We start from the raw sequence: 15973 nt of genomic DNA, 5'->3' as shown, positions 1-15973 counted from the left end.
TGGGACTTTGCTTGTTTATTTTGCTTCCCGACTCTTCTCATGGGGTTCAGAGCCACTGAAGGATGGGGATGAGTCCAGGCAAGGAGTGGATATTGGGGTGGGCGAAGTGCGGACCACACAAACAGCGCCACTGCACGCATCACCACAGGCAGCACAATGAACGAGGACCACATATGCCAAGCACGGCACGGGAGGAGGCCACGTCAGTCACAGACACAGACATCACAGCAAAGGTTGGGGTGGGGGGACTGCTGGCCTTCCATGTGCAAAGGATTCTGGGAGGATGGGTATGTTTGCATATTTAAAGATGGCTGTCAGAGGCAGGAAAGTGGGGCAAGGGTCCCTGGGAGAAATGAGGGGTCCTAGCAATGGGAGGGGTTCCCAATATGCTGAATGGGGCTCAGGGTGTGAAGGGAAATCTTTGTAGGGGCAGGATGATGGCATTTGAAGAGGTGAATCTCCAAAGACAAGGGAGGTGTCAGAAAAAGGGTTTAAAGGTATGGGGGTTGTAAAGACTTGGGAAGTTTTGATAGGGAACATCTGGGCCCAGAAATAGAGGTTTCCATGGGGGGACCCAGTAATGTTGGGGTCAGAGCCAGTTGACTGGTGGTTGGGAATTTCCAGGAAGAGACACTCAGTGGACTGGGAGTGGAGGTCTTCAAGAAGTTGGAGGTTCTGAAACTGAGAAGTTAATCTGGAGATGACCAGCCAGAGGGTGCTAAAAGGACTTGGGGGTTCCAATCGTGAGATATGGATTTAGGACCAGGTGGTGCAGTTTCTTGAGGGACATGGGCATTCTGAGGAGTGAGAAGAGGGATCTTGGTGAGCCAGGAGAGGGCTTCTGAAGGGAATTGGAGATTCCAAAAGTGAGAAGTGGATTCAGGGCCCAAGAGGGGTTGCCCAGTGATTTGGGGGCCTTTCAGGGTGGGATGTCAGTCGGAGAAGAGGCTGGCGAAAGACTTCCTCAGGCTGCGGATGGTCTCAGCTTTCACCTCATCCTGGCTAAGGCTGGGCCTGGGCGGGGCTGGCTCTGGAAGGTTGAAGGCATTGGTCAGAGACTGGGATTTGCTAGAGAGAGACAAGGTGGAGGCATGGGAGGAAGGGGGGAAGAGGAAGGGAGGAAGGGGAGAGAAACACAATGTTACCCCAGGCCCGGCCCCAGCCCTGCCCCTCTGATCCTGGGGCTGTGCCTCTGACCCTCCCCCTACAACCCACCATCTGGACCCCACGTGATTCTCTGATGGAGTTGGGGAGCGCTGGGGACGGGTAGGGAGTATTTGGATCCAGAGCAAAAAGGTTGAGATTAAAAGGAAGAGTCGTGGGCTGAACCTTCTCTTCGATTGATAGGCCAGTCCAGGGAGAGTTTAACAGGGAAAGAAGAGCATGGTGCTTCCCAGCCTATGAACACCCAGTGGAGATGGGAGGTGTAGGGGTGTGCTGATCCTAAAGGAGTGCAGCCAGGTGGGCTTTTGAGTTAAAGTGGTGGGGGTTGAGTACTAGAATGGACCAGAAGAGGCAACAGTGGGATGAACTGGAAGGAGGTTAAAGGGGACAAGAAGGGTGCCTAGACACTGCGAAGGCTTGGCCAGGTAGTGTTTGGGGGCTCATGTGGGGGAGTCAGTTTTGTCTGGAGGAGTGGCCTTTCCTGCAGCCTGGTATGAAGACTGTGAGCAGAGAATAGGAGCTTCTCAGGGGGTCTCCAACTGGGACCTCGAGACTGGCAGGGGAGATAGCTTGGGGGAGGAAGCAGCTTGACTCAAGCTGGACAGAGCCCCTTGGACCCCTGCATAAGACCTGGGGTTCTTCGGGCTACCCTCCTGGTTGCAGGCGCCTGCTTCGAGACGTCCGCTTACTTGAGCTGGGGGTGCGGGGGTCCCCCGGCAGCAGCGGTGGCGGTTGGCGGCACATCCTGGCTGGGTTTCTGGGCCAGCTGTGGCTTGGCAGGACGTCCAGCGGGGCCTGGACCGCTAGGTCGTGGCTGCTGCGTAGTGGGTGGCCCAGTGCGGGGCATCGGACCAGCCTGGCTGGCCTGGCGGGTGGGGCCAGCAGGTCCCGGGGGCTTCTGAGGCGGGCCCTGACGCTGCTGACCACCAGGCGGCGCCCCTGCGGCCTTCGGCGGAGCCTGTCCGGAGACCGACGTCTGCCTGGTAGCCTGGGGCGGGCCCGCCTGGCGCTGTGGAGACGGGGAGGCAGGCGGACGAGCTGCTGGAGGCGCTCCGGGTCCTCCCGCCACAGGGCGGGATTGGCGGCCTTGGCCCTGGGTCATTGGCTGAGCCTGAGACGCAGGCTGCTGGGGCGCTGATGTGGGACTTGGTAGGCGCTGGGGCAGGGGGCTACCAGCTGGGGGTCCAAGGCCTGAAAGGTGCTGCTGGCCCTGCGGGGTTGGGCGCTGCTGCAACGGGGGTCCCTGGCGTTGGGGGCCAGGACCCGGCTGCGGAGGGCCGCCTGAGGGGGGAAGACAGAAACAGCACAGGTGTTAGAGCAGCTGCAGAGCTGGAGCCGCTGCAACCGCCTTGTCTCCCCGCAAGGCCGGCCCCTCACTTACCCTGTGGCGGGGGGCGCTGCTGAGCCGGGGGACCCGCAGACTGCTGGGACGTCTGGCGGCCCAAGGGCAGGGCTCCTGGGGACGGAGTCTGTGGCGGAAGAGGTCAAGCAGGAGAGGTTAAAAATAGCTACCAGCCAAGGGGCATCAGCGTATTGGAATAGCAGGGTTCCCAGAGTCCTGGGTGTGGCCACATTTGTGGCTGAGCTGAAAGGGTCAGGTTGCCGGGCTGGGGGACTCTTGGAGCGCAGGCTGTCACAGCTGTTTATTCCACCCGTTCCCCTTTTTTGGCTTTGGAACAACAGCTGGCTGTACTCAGGAATTCCTCCTGGCGGGGGCCCAGGGGACCATATGGGATGCTGAAGTTTGAACTTGGCTACATGGAAGGCCAGTACCTTACCCCCAATACTATTTCTCCAGCTCTATTTATCCCCCTATTTGGGGAACTAGCTCCTGGCTCTGTGTTCAGGAATCCCTCCAAGCAGGGTTTGAGGGACCATGTGCAGTGCTGGAGTTTGAACCAGGGTTGGCTACATGCAAGGTCAGTGCCTTACCCCTTGTACTATCTCTCCAGCCCTGTTTATCCCCCATTTGCGGGGCTAACTCATCTCTGTTCTCAGGAATCTCTCAGGGGACCATGTGCAGTGCTGGGGTTTGAATCAAGGCTGGTTGCGTGCATGGCCAGTACCTTACCCCCTGTTCTGTCTCCACAGCCCTGTTAATCTCCCCCACATAAAGTTTTGGGAGGTTAGCTTCTGGCTCTGAACTCAGGGATCTCTCCTGGTGGGGCTCAGAGGACCCTATATAATACTGGGTATCAAACCTGGGCTGGCTTGCATGCAAGGCAAGTGCCTCTTCACCGTACTCCCTCTCTCTCTCTCTCTCTCTCTCTCTCTCTCTCTCTCTCTCTCTCTGGCCCTATTTATCCCTTTATTAGCAATAGGGTCCTCACATGGGTAACAGTATTATCAACTCTAGGATGGAGGGCACAGCAAAGGGCTGTCCTCCCCCACCCTTGACCCTCAACTCAGTGCTGGGAGCCTTACTTGGCTGAGAGAGCCCCTGCCAGGGGAAGCATCTCGCTGCTGCTGCCGCTGCCGGGGCAAGGCCTGAGCCATCTTGTTGACGACCAGCTCTACGATGAGCTGCTTGTCTTCATCTTGGTGGTCACCAATCAGTGGCATGGAGGAGCCCACCACCTAGGTGAGGAAAAGGCCACGGATGAGGGAAGAGGCAGGAAAGGATATGTGAAGGGAACAGAAGCCAAATGCTTTTTTCTGTTTCTTTTTGGGCAACACCTGGCCGATGCTTCGGGTCACTCCTGGCTCAGAGTTCAGAGATAACCCCTGGCAGTGCTTGGGGGGCCATATGTGATGCCCATCTGCACCTGAGTCGGTAGTGTGCCAGGCAAGTGCCCTTGGCCGGCTGTACTATATCTCTCCAGCCCCAGTAAACAAATGCTTTAAGGTAGCCAAAGTCATAGCAACTGTGGAAGAAAGGGGCTTCCATTTGAGAAGCAGAGATTTTGCACTGAGAAGACTAGTACCTTAAAGCCAAGGGTATTTGGAGCAGCAGTAAATGAATTGGGGCCCTCGGGCCAAATCTAGTTGGCCCTGTTTTGGTCTGGTTCCCAAACTAAAGGAATTTTCTTTCTTCTTTCTTTTCTCCTTTCTTTCCTTTTCTTCTTTCTTTCCTTTCTTTCTTTTTCCTTCTTTTTTGTTCATTTTTTAACTAAATCACCATGAGATACACAAATTGGGTTTCAGTCATACAATGTCTAAAGGAACTTTTAAATGATTGAAAAATAATAAGATTTCATCATGGGGGGAAGTTACATGAAATTTAAATGTCTCCATCCATAAAGTTTTATGGGAAAACAGTCATTCTTTTTAGAAGTTATGGCTGCTTTTGTGTAGTTGAGCAGTTGCAACAGACTAGATGACCTACCGGGTCTAAAATATGCACTGTCAGGTATTTGGCAGAATACGCCTGCTAAATCCCAGTTATAGTTTGCTTGGTGACGTATCCTTTACAAAGAACTGTGTGGTTTACATAGTCCTTTCCAGTTTATGGAGTCCCTTGCCCTTTACAGAGGACTACGGAGTAAATGGTGTGTTTAGACTTAGAAAGTATTTGCAGAAGAAATCACTGTTTATGAAACAGCTTGACAGTGGATACAGTTCTGATGTTTACTGAGCACTCCAAATTTTCAAGTCAGTTTTAAAGTTTTTCAGTTGCTTTTACCACTTACTAGAGGCGCCACTCTCTACAAAGAGCTTTGTTTTAATTTTGGTTTTTGAATCACAGCCAATGGAGTTTTGGACTTACTTCTGGCTCTGTACTCAAGGATCTCTCCTAGAGTTGCTGGGGTACCACATGGGGTGCTGGGGATCAAACCCAGGGATCAGCCACATGTAAGGCAGGCACTCTACCCACTGTCCTATCACTCTGTTCCCCAAGAGCTTTAAAATTTTGAAAACACTTTGCTACGATAACAAGAACTTTCTGGTTTATAAAGACCCTTTTTTCCATTAAAGCATTTTTCTGTTCACCAAGCACTTCCTCATGAATTTTGCACTTTACAGACTCCTTTAAGATCACCCACCACTCTATATGGTTTACAAAGTGATTTCCGTGTACCCAGGACCTCTCAACTCACACAGTATTTTGTCATTTCACAGACCACTTCGTAGATTATGAAAAATTTTGCCATTTACTAGGGATGTTCCACTTCATAAGGCACTTTTCAGTTTACTAAAAATAGTTTGCCATTCGCCAAGATCCTTATGAGCCATGGAGTTTACCTGGCATTTCTGCCATGTGCTGCTCCTGCCTGGGTGTGCCCACCAGGTGTGTGTGTGTGTGTGCATGTGCATGCACATGTATGTTTTCAGGCCACACCCTGTTCTCTGGGCTTACTACTAGCTCTACACCCAAGAATCACTCCTGGTAGGGTCGGGGACTGTATCAGGTGCTGGGGATCGAATCTGGGTCTGTTGCATGAGAGGCATTCACCCTACCCTCTCTGTCCTACCTCTCAAACCCCATGACCTCCATATTTCTGGCTGTGCTCACCTCAATGATGTGATCCCTTCCATCCTTGCCATGCAGCGCTTCCACCGCACAGATGTCCAGTCCCCCAAAAATCTCTGAGCACGTATCCACCCACAGCTTGTACCTGCCAAGACACGAGGCAAGGATCTCCATCAGCCCCAGGACCTGGATGGCTATTGCCACCACCATTACCCTCTCACCCTGAGTTCAGGCAACCCACCTGTCAGACATCGCAATCTGCTCTAGCATCGCAGAGCCAGTGTTGGTTTTCCAGTTCCCTGATACAGATGTCCTCCTGGGAGGGGGGTCAAGAAAAGAGAGGTTCAGGGGACCTGACTTCCCAGGGCACGGGCCCCTTTTCCTAGGACTCAGTTTCTCCACTCACATGTAGGCCTTGTAGTTCTGCCCAATCTTCTGGACACGCACATCATATTTGGCATCAATGAAGGGCTCGGCGGTAGCATAGGTCTTCGTCAGTGCCACCACACTTGCAATGTCCTGAAAGTCATGCTGGTTGTCTACTTTGACCTGGAGAGTGGGATGAGGATCAGGAACTGGTTAGAATGAGGTAGCAGTGGAAAGTGGGGGTGCCTTGTGACAGGAGCATGCACACACACATGCAGGATAGGTGAACTGATACAAAAATTTAGTAGAGACAATTGAGAGGGTTGAGTTCTCCGCCCCCTCCAGCACCACATGGTCCCCCAGATACTGCCAGGAGAGATAGAGTCAGGCAAACATTGAGCCCCAAAGGACAGTTGGGTGTGGCCCCCAAACAAATAATTTGGTCTGGTGGGCAGAACCTGAAGCACTCATATTCTGGGTCTCCTACACTTCATATAATTCTATAGGCATATGGGTACTCAGACACATACTCAGCTGTGTACCTAACATGAAGACAGACATATATGGAGAGATAAGAATTCAGAGTCTGCTATCTTCACACCGAGAGAAAAACTGAGATGAATAGAATGCATACAGAACCTTAAACATAGAAGATTATGCCACATTTGTTCAATGGAAAGACCTCATGTATATACACACACACACAATCTAGATATACCAACAAGAGGACACAAAACTGGCCCCACAAAAGTTAATATGAAGGGGAAAGCACAGATAGATACCTCAAACATAATCATAGACCTATCAGTGTGCATTGGTGGCATACCCACATATACATGTACGTATATTGCAAGGTGAGGACAATGCATACCACTTACACACACACCCCACCTGGAGACTCACCTTGCCCATCCCAGAGTGTGCATGCCCCATCTTCACAACCACTGGGTACGTTGTGCTGCTGAGCTGGAAGGGTGGAAAGAGAGAGCATGGTCAGTGCAAAAGGCCCAATTGCCAGTGTTGGGGAGTCATTTGCCAGAAGTCCTGGTTCAGACGTGGGCAGACTTCAGCTGAGGGTCACACAGTGACTCTGAGCTTAGAATCTAACCCACAGCACTGCCTGTCTGGCCCTCTCCGCACCAGTCCCAAGCCTCAGACATTCCACCCCTGCTTTCTGGGACAGAAGCATGAGTTATGGTGGGGGAATTTCCGGGAAAGTTTGTTTTCACAGTGATGGAAAAGTGAGTAGTGTGTGCATGGGGGTGTGGTTATGAGCATGTACCAACTGGATACCCCCCAGCAGTCCTTTGAAAGCTTTGTCCACACACATACACGATTTACACACACACACACACTCTCTCTCTCTCTCTCTCTCTCTCTCTCTCTCTCTCTCTCTCTCTCCAAGCTCCACTGTCACTGTCACTGCCCTCCCGTTGTTCATCGATTTGCTTGAGCGGGCCCAGTAACGTCTCCATCGTGACAACTGTTACTGTGTTTGGCATATCAAATACATCACGGGTAGCTTGCCAGGCTTTCTGAGAGGGGAGGAGTAATCGAACTCGGGTCGGCCATTTTGGCTGCTTGCAAGGCAAACACCCTACCCGCTGTGCTCCAGCCATCCAAGCTCCACAACCAGATTAAATGATGCCCACAGTATGGAGCAATCAACAAGTAACAGAGCCCAGAGCTAACCTTGTAGTCAGGCTGCAGAGATGGCAAAGTCATTCAGCCAGTCAGTTGCTCAGAGACACCGGCACACACCATGGAATCCATGCAGTATAGTGACAACTATCAGAGACACAGCCATAGAATTCAGAGGCACAGGCTTGGCCCTAAACATCTGGTCATCACAGATGCAGGCTATGCTCCTACGCGTGCAAACAGCTCCACACCACATACCCAAGCTCCCAGGTCTTCCAGAAATCACAGAAGCCACCACACTGGTGGGCACACAAAAAAAAACACCAACATGCCATGTTCTATTTTATCACGTAGTTAATCCTCTTACTTGTACACAAGACAAAATCAGGTGGAGAATAATACTAAGTTTCCCCGCCCCCACCCCCAGCCCACCGCCCACAGCAAGTCTAGGCAGAGCAGAGCGGGCTGCGCAGGCGCAGTCGCAGGGCGGGCGGCGCCCCTCCCCGCAGGCCGCTGGAGGTTGGGGTGGCGTTCCCGGAGGGGCTGCTGGGGCGGCGGCGGTTCCCGACAGGCACAGGAAGCCCACAGCTCAACGTGATGGATTGACCTTCAGGCCTCCCCCTTCCTTTGTCACCCCCGTCTTCCTCATTTCCCAAATGACTGGCGTCATTACGGGGCGCTATTAGGACGGGGGGGGGGGGGGGGGGGGAGGGATAAGGGAGTCTCTAGAGTTCCAGTTGTGTGTAACGTAACCCTCTGGTACAACCGTGCACCCAGAGGTGAATAAGCACATCTGCAATCACATGCACAGCCCAGAACCACTTTGAAGAGGCAGACGCAGCTCTGAAAAGGACTATGTATTCCCTCAGAGAAATACACAGGGCTATGCAATTCCCCAGGCACGCAGGCATTTAGCGGAATTACTCGCCACCTAGAGGAATGCAGAAATAGTGGAAAGCAGGCGCACCCCCTACCATTCCCCCAACCTCAGGTTGCTAGGTCTGTACCCCCCCCAAGTTTCTAGGTCCCTCTCTTCAAGAACTCTCCTCAGTCTCTCTGGACCTGAGGCTGAAAACATCATCATGTGGGTCTGGGTATGGATGCAATGTGTACCCCCCAGGCAGCTCAGTTCTCAGGACCCCTTGGGGAGTCAGAGGTTGGAATCGTGGTTTCTCCCTTTACTCACGTCACTGCAGCTATCTCTGGACCTCAGTTTCTGATCTGTTGAAAGGTTATCATCCGGTCCAAGCACACAGTATGGGGTGGACTGTCATGTATCTGCTCTGCACACACCACCACCCACATTCCATGCACCACGCACTCATCTGTCCTCCACACCACTAGGACACCCTCCATGAAATCCCAGGGTTTCCAAGCCTGCAAGCTAAACCAGGTCCACACACTCCCTTATCGCAGATGAGTGCCAAAACTGTGCTGACTCAAGAGTCAACTTCACAGAGCTGGCACAAGAAGCAGGGTCAGTGAGGGACTGCAATGGGCTTTCCCTTTTCCCCTTCGTCACTTCTCCTTTAGCTGGGCTACTAACCTCAGTCACTCTCACTCTTCTGCTTTCACAATCAGCTGTGATTTTCTGGTTTCCTCCTACTGTCCCACCCTCATCTGAGTGATTTCTTCACTCTCATTCCTGCGCAGGTCACTACCCTTTCGTGAGGCCCATTTTACTTATCTGTGCAACAAGATGATGAACAATCTCATGGCAGGAATGTCGTGAGGAAGACTTGTTATTTTGGAAGGGGAAATTCTTCACAAGTCATTGACACACAGGAAACTTTAATTCTCAAAAAATGTTGCCAGGAGTAACCCCTGAGCATCCCAGGGTGTGCCCCCCCCCCCAACCATAAGGGGAAAAAAACAGTCTCGCCGGTGGACAGGTCCAGTGGTGGAGCACACACCTTGAATTTCTTGAGGCCCTAGGTTCAATCTTCAGTACCTTGTGGCCTCCAGATACCACCACCACCACCATCACCATCACTGCACCAACAAGGATAACAAAGTGTTGGGTACCGTTATTATTGATTTAACATCCCTGCATTAACCAACATACATATTTTTAATTTTTTAATGTGGGGGTTTAAAATGCACTTAACGATTTTTTCTCATGGACATAATTCCAACCATGTACCCAGTAGCCAGCAAGGTGGTCCTGAGAGACAATCTATACACTGTTGATACCCAGCAAGCACTGCTAGTACTGGTGGTACTTTTTTGAAGTGTTGCCTTTGTTAATTGAACTAGCCTGCCCAATTAATCAAGCTGGATTAGCAGTGGAGGCAAGGAGACTGAATGAGAGAACTTAACACAAAAACTTTTGGGTACAGTATACAGTAATCGCTCAGTAAGTGGCTGCTCTCATCACCACCATCTTCATTATTATAGGTCTTTCTGAACTAAAGAAGGATGTTAATCACCCCTCAGAGTCTTTTTCCCAGGACCCCACAGAAGATTCAGAAACATCTGGAAGTTGGTGGGCAGGGATTGCTTCACCCCCTACCCACAACCAAGGGTGTGGTAGGGTTGGTGGGGAAGAAACAAGGCAGGATGAGAGGGGATCAATTTTCTCCTGACTCACTGGCCTCTTTTGCCACTGTTCAACACCCCTCTCCCCAGTGCTCAGTAATTCAACAGCATGTTGATTCCTCTGCCTATGTTGATGCTGACATCAATTAGCTTATTTTCAAATACCAGCAATGCACTGGGACCCCACGGGGAATCCTCTGATCCCTCTACACTTCATAGTTATCATCTGTAGAATGGGAATAAAACTTGCACCCACCTCAGAGATTAAATGTGAGCACTAAAGGGAATTATACCAATTGTCTGGTACTCAGTGGATGCTACATAAATGCTGGTTATTTGCCTATTTTGTTTTGGGGGGACCACACCCAGAGGTTCTTAGGGGCTAATCTGGCCTCTGCGTTAAGGGTGGTGCTGTCACTCCCTGTGATACTCAGGGGACCATGCATGCAAGGCAATCACCTTAATCTCTATACTATCTTTTCCAGCTATTGCCTGTGTTTTACATTTTTAATTTAGCTAGTTGGTCATCTGTTACTTCCCTTTTGTTGGGGTGCCTGGGAGTTACATAATTAGTTGTGGTGTGCCTGATTTCACACACTTCATGTGGCCTGAGGGACCCCAATGGCTATGCTACTGAGATCATCAGATTCTCAAGTCTTCACAACTACCAAGCATGCACTCTGCCACATGCCCTGGCACCCCGCTTGTGTGTTTGGAGGCGGGTCATACCCCAGGCTCTGTCTGGACTCAGGCATCTGAATTCAAATTCCAAATTCCATAAATTGTCATTTTTGTAAGTCTGGATAAGTCACAAAAACTTCTCTGTGCCTCAGTTTCCCTACTTTGCATTACCCCTCCATTTACCTGCCTCATCTCATTCAGGACTTCTATGCAATTGGTTTCCTCACTGTCTCCCCTAGCCTTACTCAAAAAGTCAGATCTACTAGGAGAGACATTTCTGTGTTTTTGGGGGGTACGCTTGGCCCAGACGTAGATGTGCAGGAAATGAACAGACACATTCCAGCCTCAATCACATGGAGTTTGGGGGATGGATGCACATTGGATAGACTTTAGAGGGCAGCACCTGGGGAATTCTGTCTGAGGGGATGGATGCCAAGAAGAGGGAAAGGGGGGGGGGGGGCAGGGCGAGGCCCTGGGGGAGGGAGCCCAGCAGCGCACCACTCCTTTAGGCTGGCCCGCCCCTTGGCCTCCTTGGTTGGTGGGTGGATGAGTAATGCATCCAGGAAGCCTGGAGGCCTGTGGTTTCCGCACCTCCACCCTCCACCCCCGCCCCTCAAGTGGACATTTATCCTCCGCTGCTCAGGCTCTGCCGCCATCGCTGCAGATCGTCTGCCAGAAGAGAAAGCAGAGGTAGGTAGGGGCCTGGGTTATCTGCAGGGCCTGATGCTGGGCTGGCGCTTCTCTGGCTGCCAGCCTGCCTAGTGCTCTGGTCAAGGTGTAGAGGGTGGGTATCCAGATCGGCTTCTCAATCCTGACCCTCCAAACTCCTTCAAGCCTCAGAATATGCATTCCCCAGGTCCCCCTAATCCAGGAGCACCCATACCTCAGATACCTCCCAAGCAGCCAGCCTTAAACCCTCTTGCTTCCTCCCTAAATTCCCTCCCTCCAAACTGCTGCAGCTCCCCAAACTTCCCTAGTCTCCAACAGTTCAGACTGCTAAATGTTCCATCCCCTAAACCTAAAAATGCCCTCTGCTCCTAAATTTCATCCTCTTAAATGCCCCAGTTCCACAAATTACCTAAACCCCCAACCTCCTTTACATTCCTCAACTTCTCTCAACTCTCCCACCTCCTATGTCTTTTACTATGCATCACCGAGGAACTCCCTACCTCCCTCAAACACCCCTGCTGTTCAGACCCAAATTCCTCATCCCAAACCCCTCATCCTTCTGATTTCCCCAAATCCCATAAATGAACAAATTTCCTCAGCCGTCACTGTCCCCAAATGCCACAATCGCATAATGCCCCCAACTCTCCCAGTCCTCTAAATTGCTCCAACTCAGCGATTCCTAAATTGCCTCAACTTGTGACCCAAACTCTAGTGGGATTTGAGATTTGAAGACAAATCTCAGAATCTCTTAAAATTCCCCAACTTCCCAATACAAGTCCAAAGGCCTGCTATTCCTCTGAGCTGCTGGTGGGAAGGAAGGGGATGGATGGACTGGTGTGGGAGATAAACCCCCATCCTCATCAGATGGCCTGGTGGCTATCTCTCCACCCCTGTAGAACTTGCCATGGCCCCCTTTGCACCCCTGGCCTCCACCATCCTTGTGTTGCTGTGGCTGACTGCTCCCAGCAGGGCCTGTACCTGTGTCCCGCCTCACCCACAGATCTCCTTCTGTAAAGCTGAATTCGGTGAGTCTAAACTCCATTCTGTACATGAACTGTGTTTAGGCTTCCATCTTAGTTCAAAGGGAGGTTTCCCAGTATTACTCCCTTCTTTGCTTTTTTGGTTTTGGTGTCACACCCTGTGGTTCTCAAGGCTTACTTCTAGCATGGCAGGGTTCAGGGACTGTGTAGGGTGAGAATGACTAGGTCGGCTGCATGAAGTTAAGCGCCCTACTTGCTGTAGTATGTCTCTGTACCCTGAGTTTTTTGTTTGTTTGGGGGTCATATCTGGACATGCTAAGGGGTTATTCCTGTTCTGCACTCAGGAATTTCTCCTGATGGACTCGGGGGACCATACAGGGATCAAAGCTGAGTTGGCCACAGGCAAGACAAGACTGCCAGACTACTGCTGTACTACGGCAGCCCTTAATTTTGCTTGCGTTTGATCTTCCTCCTACTGACTATCATATGAACCCTACATGGTCAGGGATTTTTGTGTTTTATTCATATTTCCCTAACTCCCCAGAACGGTACCTGCTCCACAATGTTTGTTGAGTGAATAAACAGATGATGCATATAGGATACAGTCTAACCTGCCTGGAGAAGATCAGACACTGACCAAACAAATGAATCAATGAGCATAAGTGTAAATGACTTAGTGTACTGCTTATTCTTCAGCAATCCCTATTTCAGCAGACACTTTGACATCATTGCTATGTAAAGTTATTGAAGCCATACAATGAAATGGACTGATTTTCTTCTTCCCCAACTCTGCTAGTTATTAGGGCCAAGTTCGTAGGACCCGGAGAGTTCAACCAGACTTCTATATACCGGCGTTATGAGATCAAGATAACCAAGGTATTCCTCCTACCCTTCATACCCCAGCATCTCCTAGCCCCTTCCTTCCTGTGAAAATAGAAGCCCCTAGTCCCAAGTGGGTGAGAAAATGAGCCATGATCTCAGGATGATTTAGGACTTTCAGGAAGAATGTGCAGTGTAAAGGTTATTATCTGTAAGAGAGACTCTTTCTTCTCATCCACTGACAGATACTTAAAGGATTGAACACCTTGGAATATGTCCATGACATTGAGTATATCTATACCCCTCACACGGAGAGTGTCTGCGGCTACATGCACCGGTCCAAGAACCAAAGCGAGGAGTTCATTATTGCTGGTGAGGCCCTACCCCATGCCCTGTGCCACACCAATCCACCACTTTCTCCCTGTCTGGTAGTCCGGGTAACCATCGTCCAGGTGGAGAGGCGGTCATGGCAATGACTCCCTATCCAACGGAGGCTGAAACTTTGCCCAGCATCCTCTGTGCTCCAGGAACGCCATTCAGGCACTGCCTGCCTTGACCCAGACATTCAGAAGTGAGCTGTGACATCTCATTTTTCTCCAGGAAAAATGAGAGATGGACATATGTACATCTCCACCTGCAGTTTTGTGGCTCCCTGGAACAGTCTGAGCCCTGCTCAGCGCCAGGGCTTCATCAAGACCTATGCTACCGGCTGTGAGGAATGCACAGTGAGTGTTCTATGGGCTTGTGGCTCTTCCCCTAGTTCTCATTTCTTGCTCCTTATGACTATGCTTTGCCCCTAACCTAGAGTTGGCCCTAATGTTTCTTATTTTTGAGTCTATTATCCTGGGATTACTGGTTCTTCCTTGCCCTTGGTCTAATACTTAGAGATTGGTTGTTCTCTGGACCTTCTGGCTGCTTTCTTCATGACTATTCAGTAATAATGATATCTGTTCTTTTCTAATTTTGGTTGTAGGGGCCCTCCTGAGTCAGTGCTCCAGTTAGGGGGGCTCCTTATGACTCAGTACTCTGGGGTTGCTCCCAGAAGTGCTCAAGGACCATGCGGTGCCAGGGATCAAATCTGGGTCTCCTACACACCAAGTCTGTGCTCAGCCCTTTAACCCATCTTCCCATTATTCCACCCATGCAGTCTGCTTTTGACCCCCCCACCCCAAGATATTTTTATATTACTGGAAATGTTCTCCAAGAACCCCAAGTTCTGTTCAGTTCTCTTCCCAGACCTTTGGTGCTCTCCACTCTTTGCTTGACTGTTTCACACCTGAGGGTTGTTACACTGATTGCCCTTCTGACTGTCCCAACACTGTTCTCTTCCGGTCCCTTGTGGTCTCTGACACCAGTGTCTGTTGCTGAAACTGTTCTTCTCTCCCACTTCACCAGCTGCCAGCTAGTCTCACCCTCTGCCAGCTATTCCTGATCCCCCAGAAGGCCAGGCACCCCCAGAGAGCTTGACCTCTCTGCCTCTGTTCCCAACCAGCTAATCCTTTTTCTGCCTTGAGCTCCCCAAGTCCAATGCCTATCTCCTGTTTTTTCCCCATCCCTATTAGTACGGGCTGAGCACTCAGGTGGGGTGACACCAAATCTCCCTAGTTGATCATTGCTGAATGTTAAGAAGTACATAATTTGGACGGTGTAAGGGATCAAAGGACCCTTCCTGTGTCCCCTCCACTAGGTGTTCCCTTGCTTGTCTGTACCCTGCAAACTACAGAACAACACTCACTGCTTGTGGACAGACAGTCTCTTCAGGCGCTCGGAGAAAGGCTACCAGAGTCTCCATCTTGCCTGCCTGCCACAGAAGTCTGGCATGTGTGCCTGGCACTCCCTACGATACGGGTACCGGCGGGCCTGAACCTCGGCCCCAGCCCCCATGGAAGTTGAAACCAGCACAGTATTCACCTCCTTTCCCACACCCACCTTTCCTTCTTTCAATAAAATAAAGTACTACTAGCCGGCAGGCAGTGTTCCTGTGTTATTTCGGAAATCAGCCTGGGTCATTGAAGATCTGGTGGGAACAGCTGGTGAGGTACGGAGCAAAATGGGGTTGCTTTTCATGTTTGACCTAAAATGTGAGGTATGGGTAAGGCATTGCTACACTTCGCACTAGTAAGATGCAGTATTGGTCATGATCATTGCCACCCCCACTCCCTTTCCTTGGTGGTGGTTGTCCCAATAACCAGGGGATCACACACTTGGTTGTAGTGCTAGTACGCCTCCGTTGTAGGGCTTACCAGGGCTCACACACTTTAGTTGGGCTGCAGGGATCCCAAACAGCAGTGCTGCCAGACTCACACTTGACATGCAGGATAGTGCTGGGAATGAAACTTGTGGTTTCATGGCTGCAAGGCAGTTGTTCTACGACTGAGCTAGCCCTAGGCTCTGATGATGGTCATTTCATCTGCATTATAGTCATAACCTATTGCATAATCTCTCTACTCAGTACATTCTAGTATTTTACTAGACTAATTCCTATTTGCACAGATCTCTCTGAATTATAATTGATCCTACTCTGACAAATCTCTCCCTCACTGGCAAATCTCCCTCTTCACCAGTCCCTCCATTTGACAAGCTTGCTAACAAATGACCAATCATTTGTCCTAGGAAACAACAATTCTCTTCACCTCAGGCATTGCCTGATATTGCCCAGAGAGAATGTCCTGGCCCCGCTAAACCTCATACTGTTGAACCTCTA

General features: G+C 50.7%; 2 protein-coding genes across 4 annotated transcripts in view; one reads left to right on the top strand and one right to left on the bottom strand.

The window, feature by feature from the left end:
* Nucleotides 1–15973, bottom strand: part of SYN1 (synapsin I) — a 62072-nt gene continuing 46099 nt past the window's right edge. The window contains exons 6-13 of one of the 2 annotated variants that reach the window (XM_056128678.1): nt 6845–6907; nt 5982–6124; nt 5817–5891; nt 5618–5720; nt 3589–3741; nt 2546–2633; nt 1854–2445; nt 1–1030 (exon numbers count right to left, since the gene is read on the bottom strand). In XM_056128678.1, the coding sequence (XP_055984653.1) occupies nt 1003–1030; nt 1854–2445; nt 2546–2633; nt 3589–3741; nt 5618–5720; nt 5817–5891; nt 5982–6124; nt 6845–6907 (1245 nt within the window). In that variant the 3' untranslated portion in view covers nt 1–1002. Of the gene's footprint in view, nt 1069–1853; nt 2446–2545; nt 2634–3588; nt 3742–5617; nt 5721–5816; nt 5892–5981; nt 6125–6844; nt 6908–15973 lie in introns of both variants that reach the window. The other variant, XM_056128677.1, reaches the window with a different exon arrangement.
* On the top strand, nt 10955–15231 carry TIMP1 (TIMP metallopeptidase inhibitor 1). 2 transcript variants are annotated; one of them, XM_056128682.1, is made up of 6 exons: nt 10955–11491; nt 12335–12495; nt 13247–13326; nt 13515–13641; nt 13870–13994; nt 14957–15231. In XM_056128682.1, the coding sequence occupies exons 1-6, from the start codon at nt 11355–11357 to the stop codon at nt 15131–15133; spliced, it is 807 nt and encodes a 268-aa protein (XP_055984657.1). In that variant the 5' UTR covers nt 10955–11354; the 3' UTR covers nt 15134–15231. The 2 variants fall into 2 exon arrangements, with proteins under 2 accessions (XP_055984657.1, XP_055984658.1); XM_056128683.1 differs by having other exon boundaries at nt 11407–11491; nt 12367–12495.

Source organism: Sorex fumeus, unplaced genomic scaffold, assembly GCF_029834395.1.
Source record: "Sorex fumeus unplaced genomic scaffold, SorFum_2.1 ptg000065l, whole genome shotgun sequence".
NCBI classification, from domain to species: Eukaryota; Metazoa; Chordata; class Mammalia; order Eulipotyphla; family Soricidae; genus Sorex; species Sorex fumeus.
Note: the sequence above shows the minus strand (reverse complement) of the source record. Positions and strands in the feature narration are given on the sequence as shown.

What these genes read in the sequence shown, in the direction of transcription:
- TIMP1 (XM_056128682.1), top strand. Translation starts at nt 11,355, where the DNA reads ATGCATCCAGGAAGCCTGGAGGCCTGTGGTTTCCGCACCTCCACCCTC. An exon ending in ATGAGATCAAGATAACCAAG is followed by an intron (nt 13,327 to 13,514) that starts GTATTCCTCCTA and finishes ATCCACTGACAG; the next exon opens with ATACTTAAAGGATTGAACAC. An exon ending in CCGGCTGTGAGGAATGCACA is followed by an intron (nt 13,995 to 14,956) that starts GTGAGTGTTCTA and finishes CCCCTCCACTAG; the next exon opens with GTGTTCCCTTGCTTGTCTGT.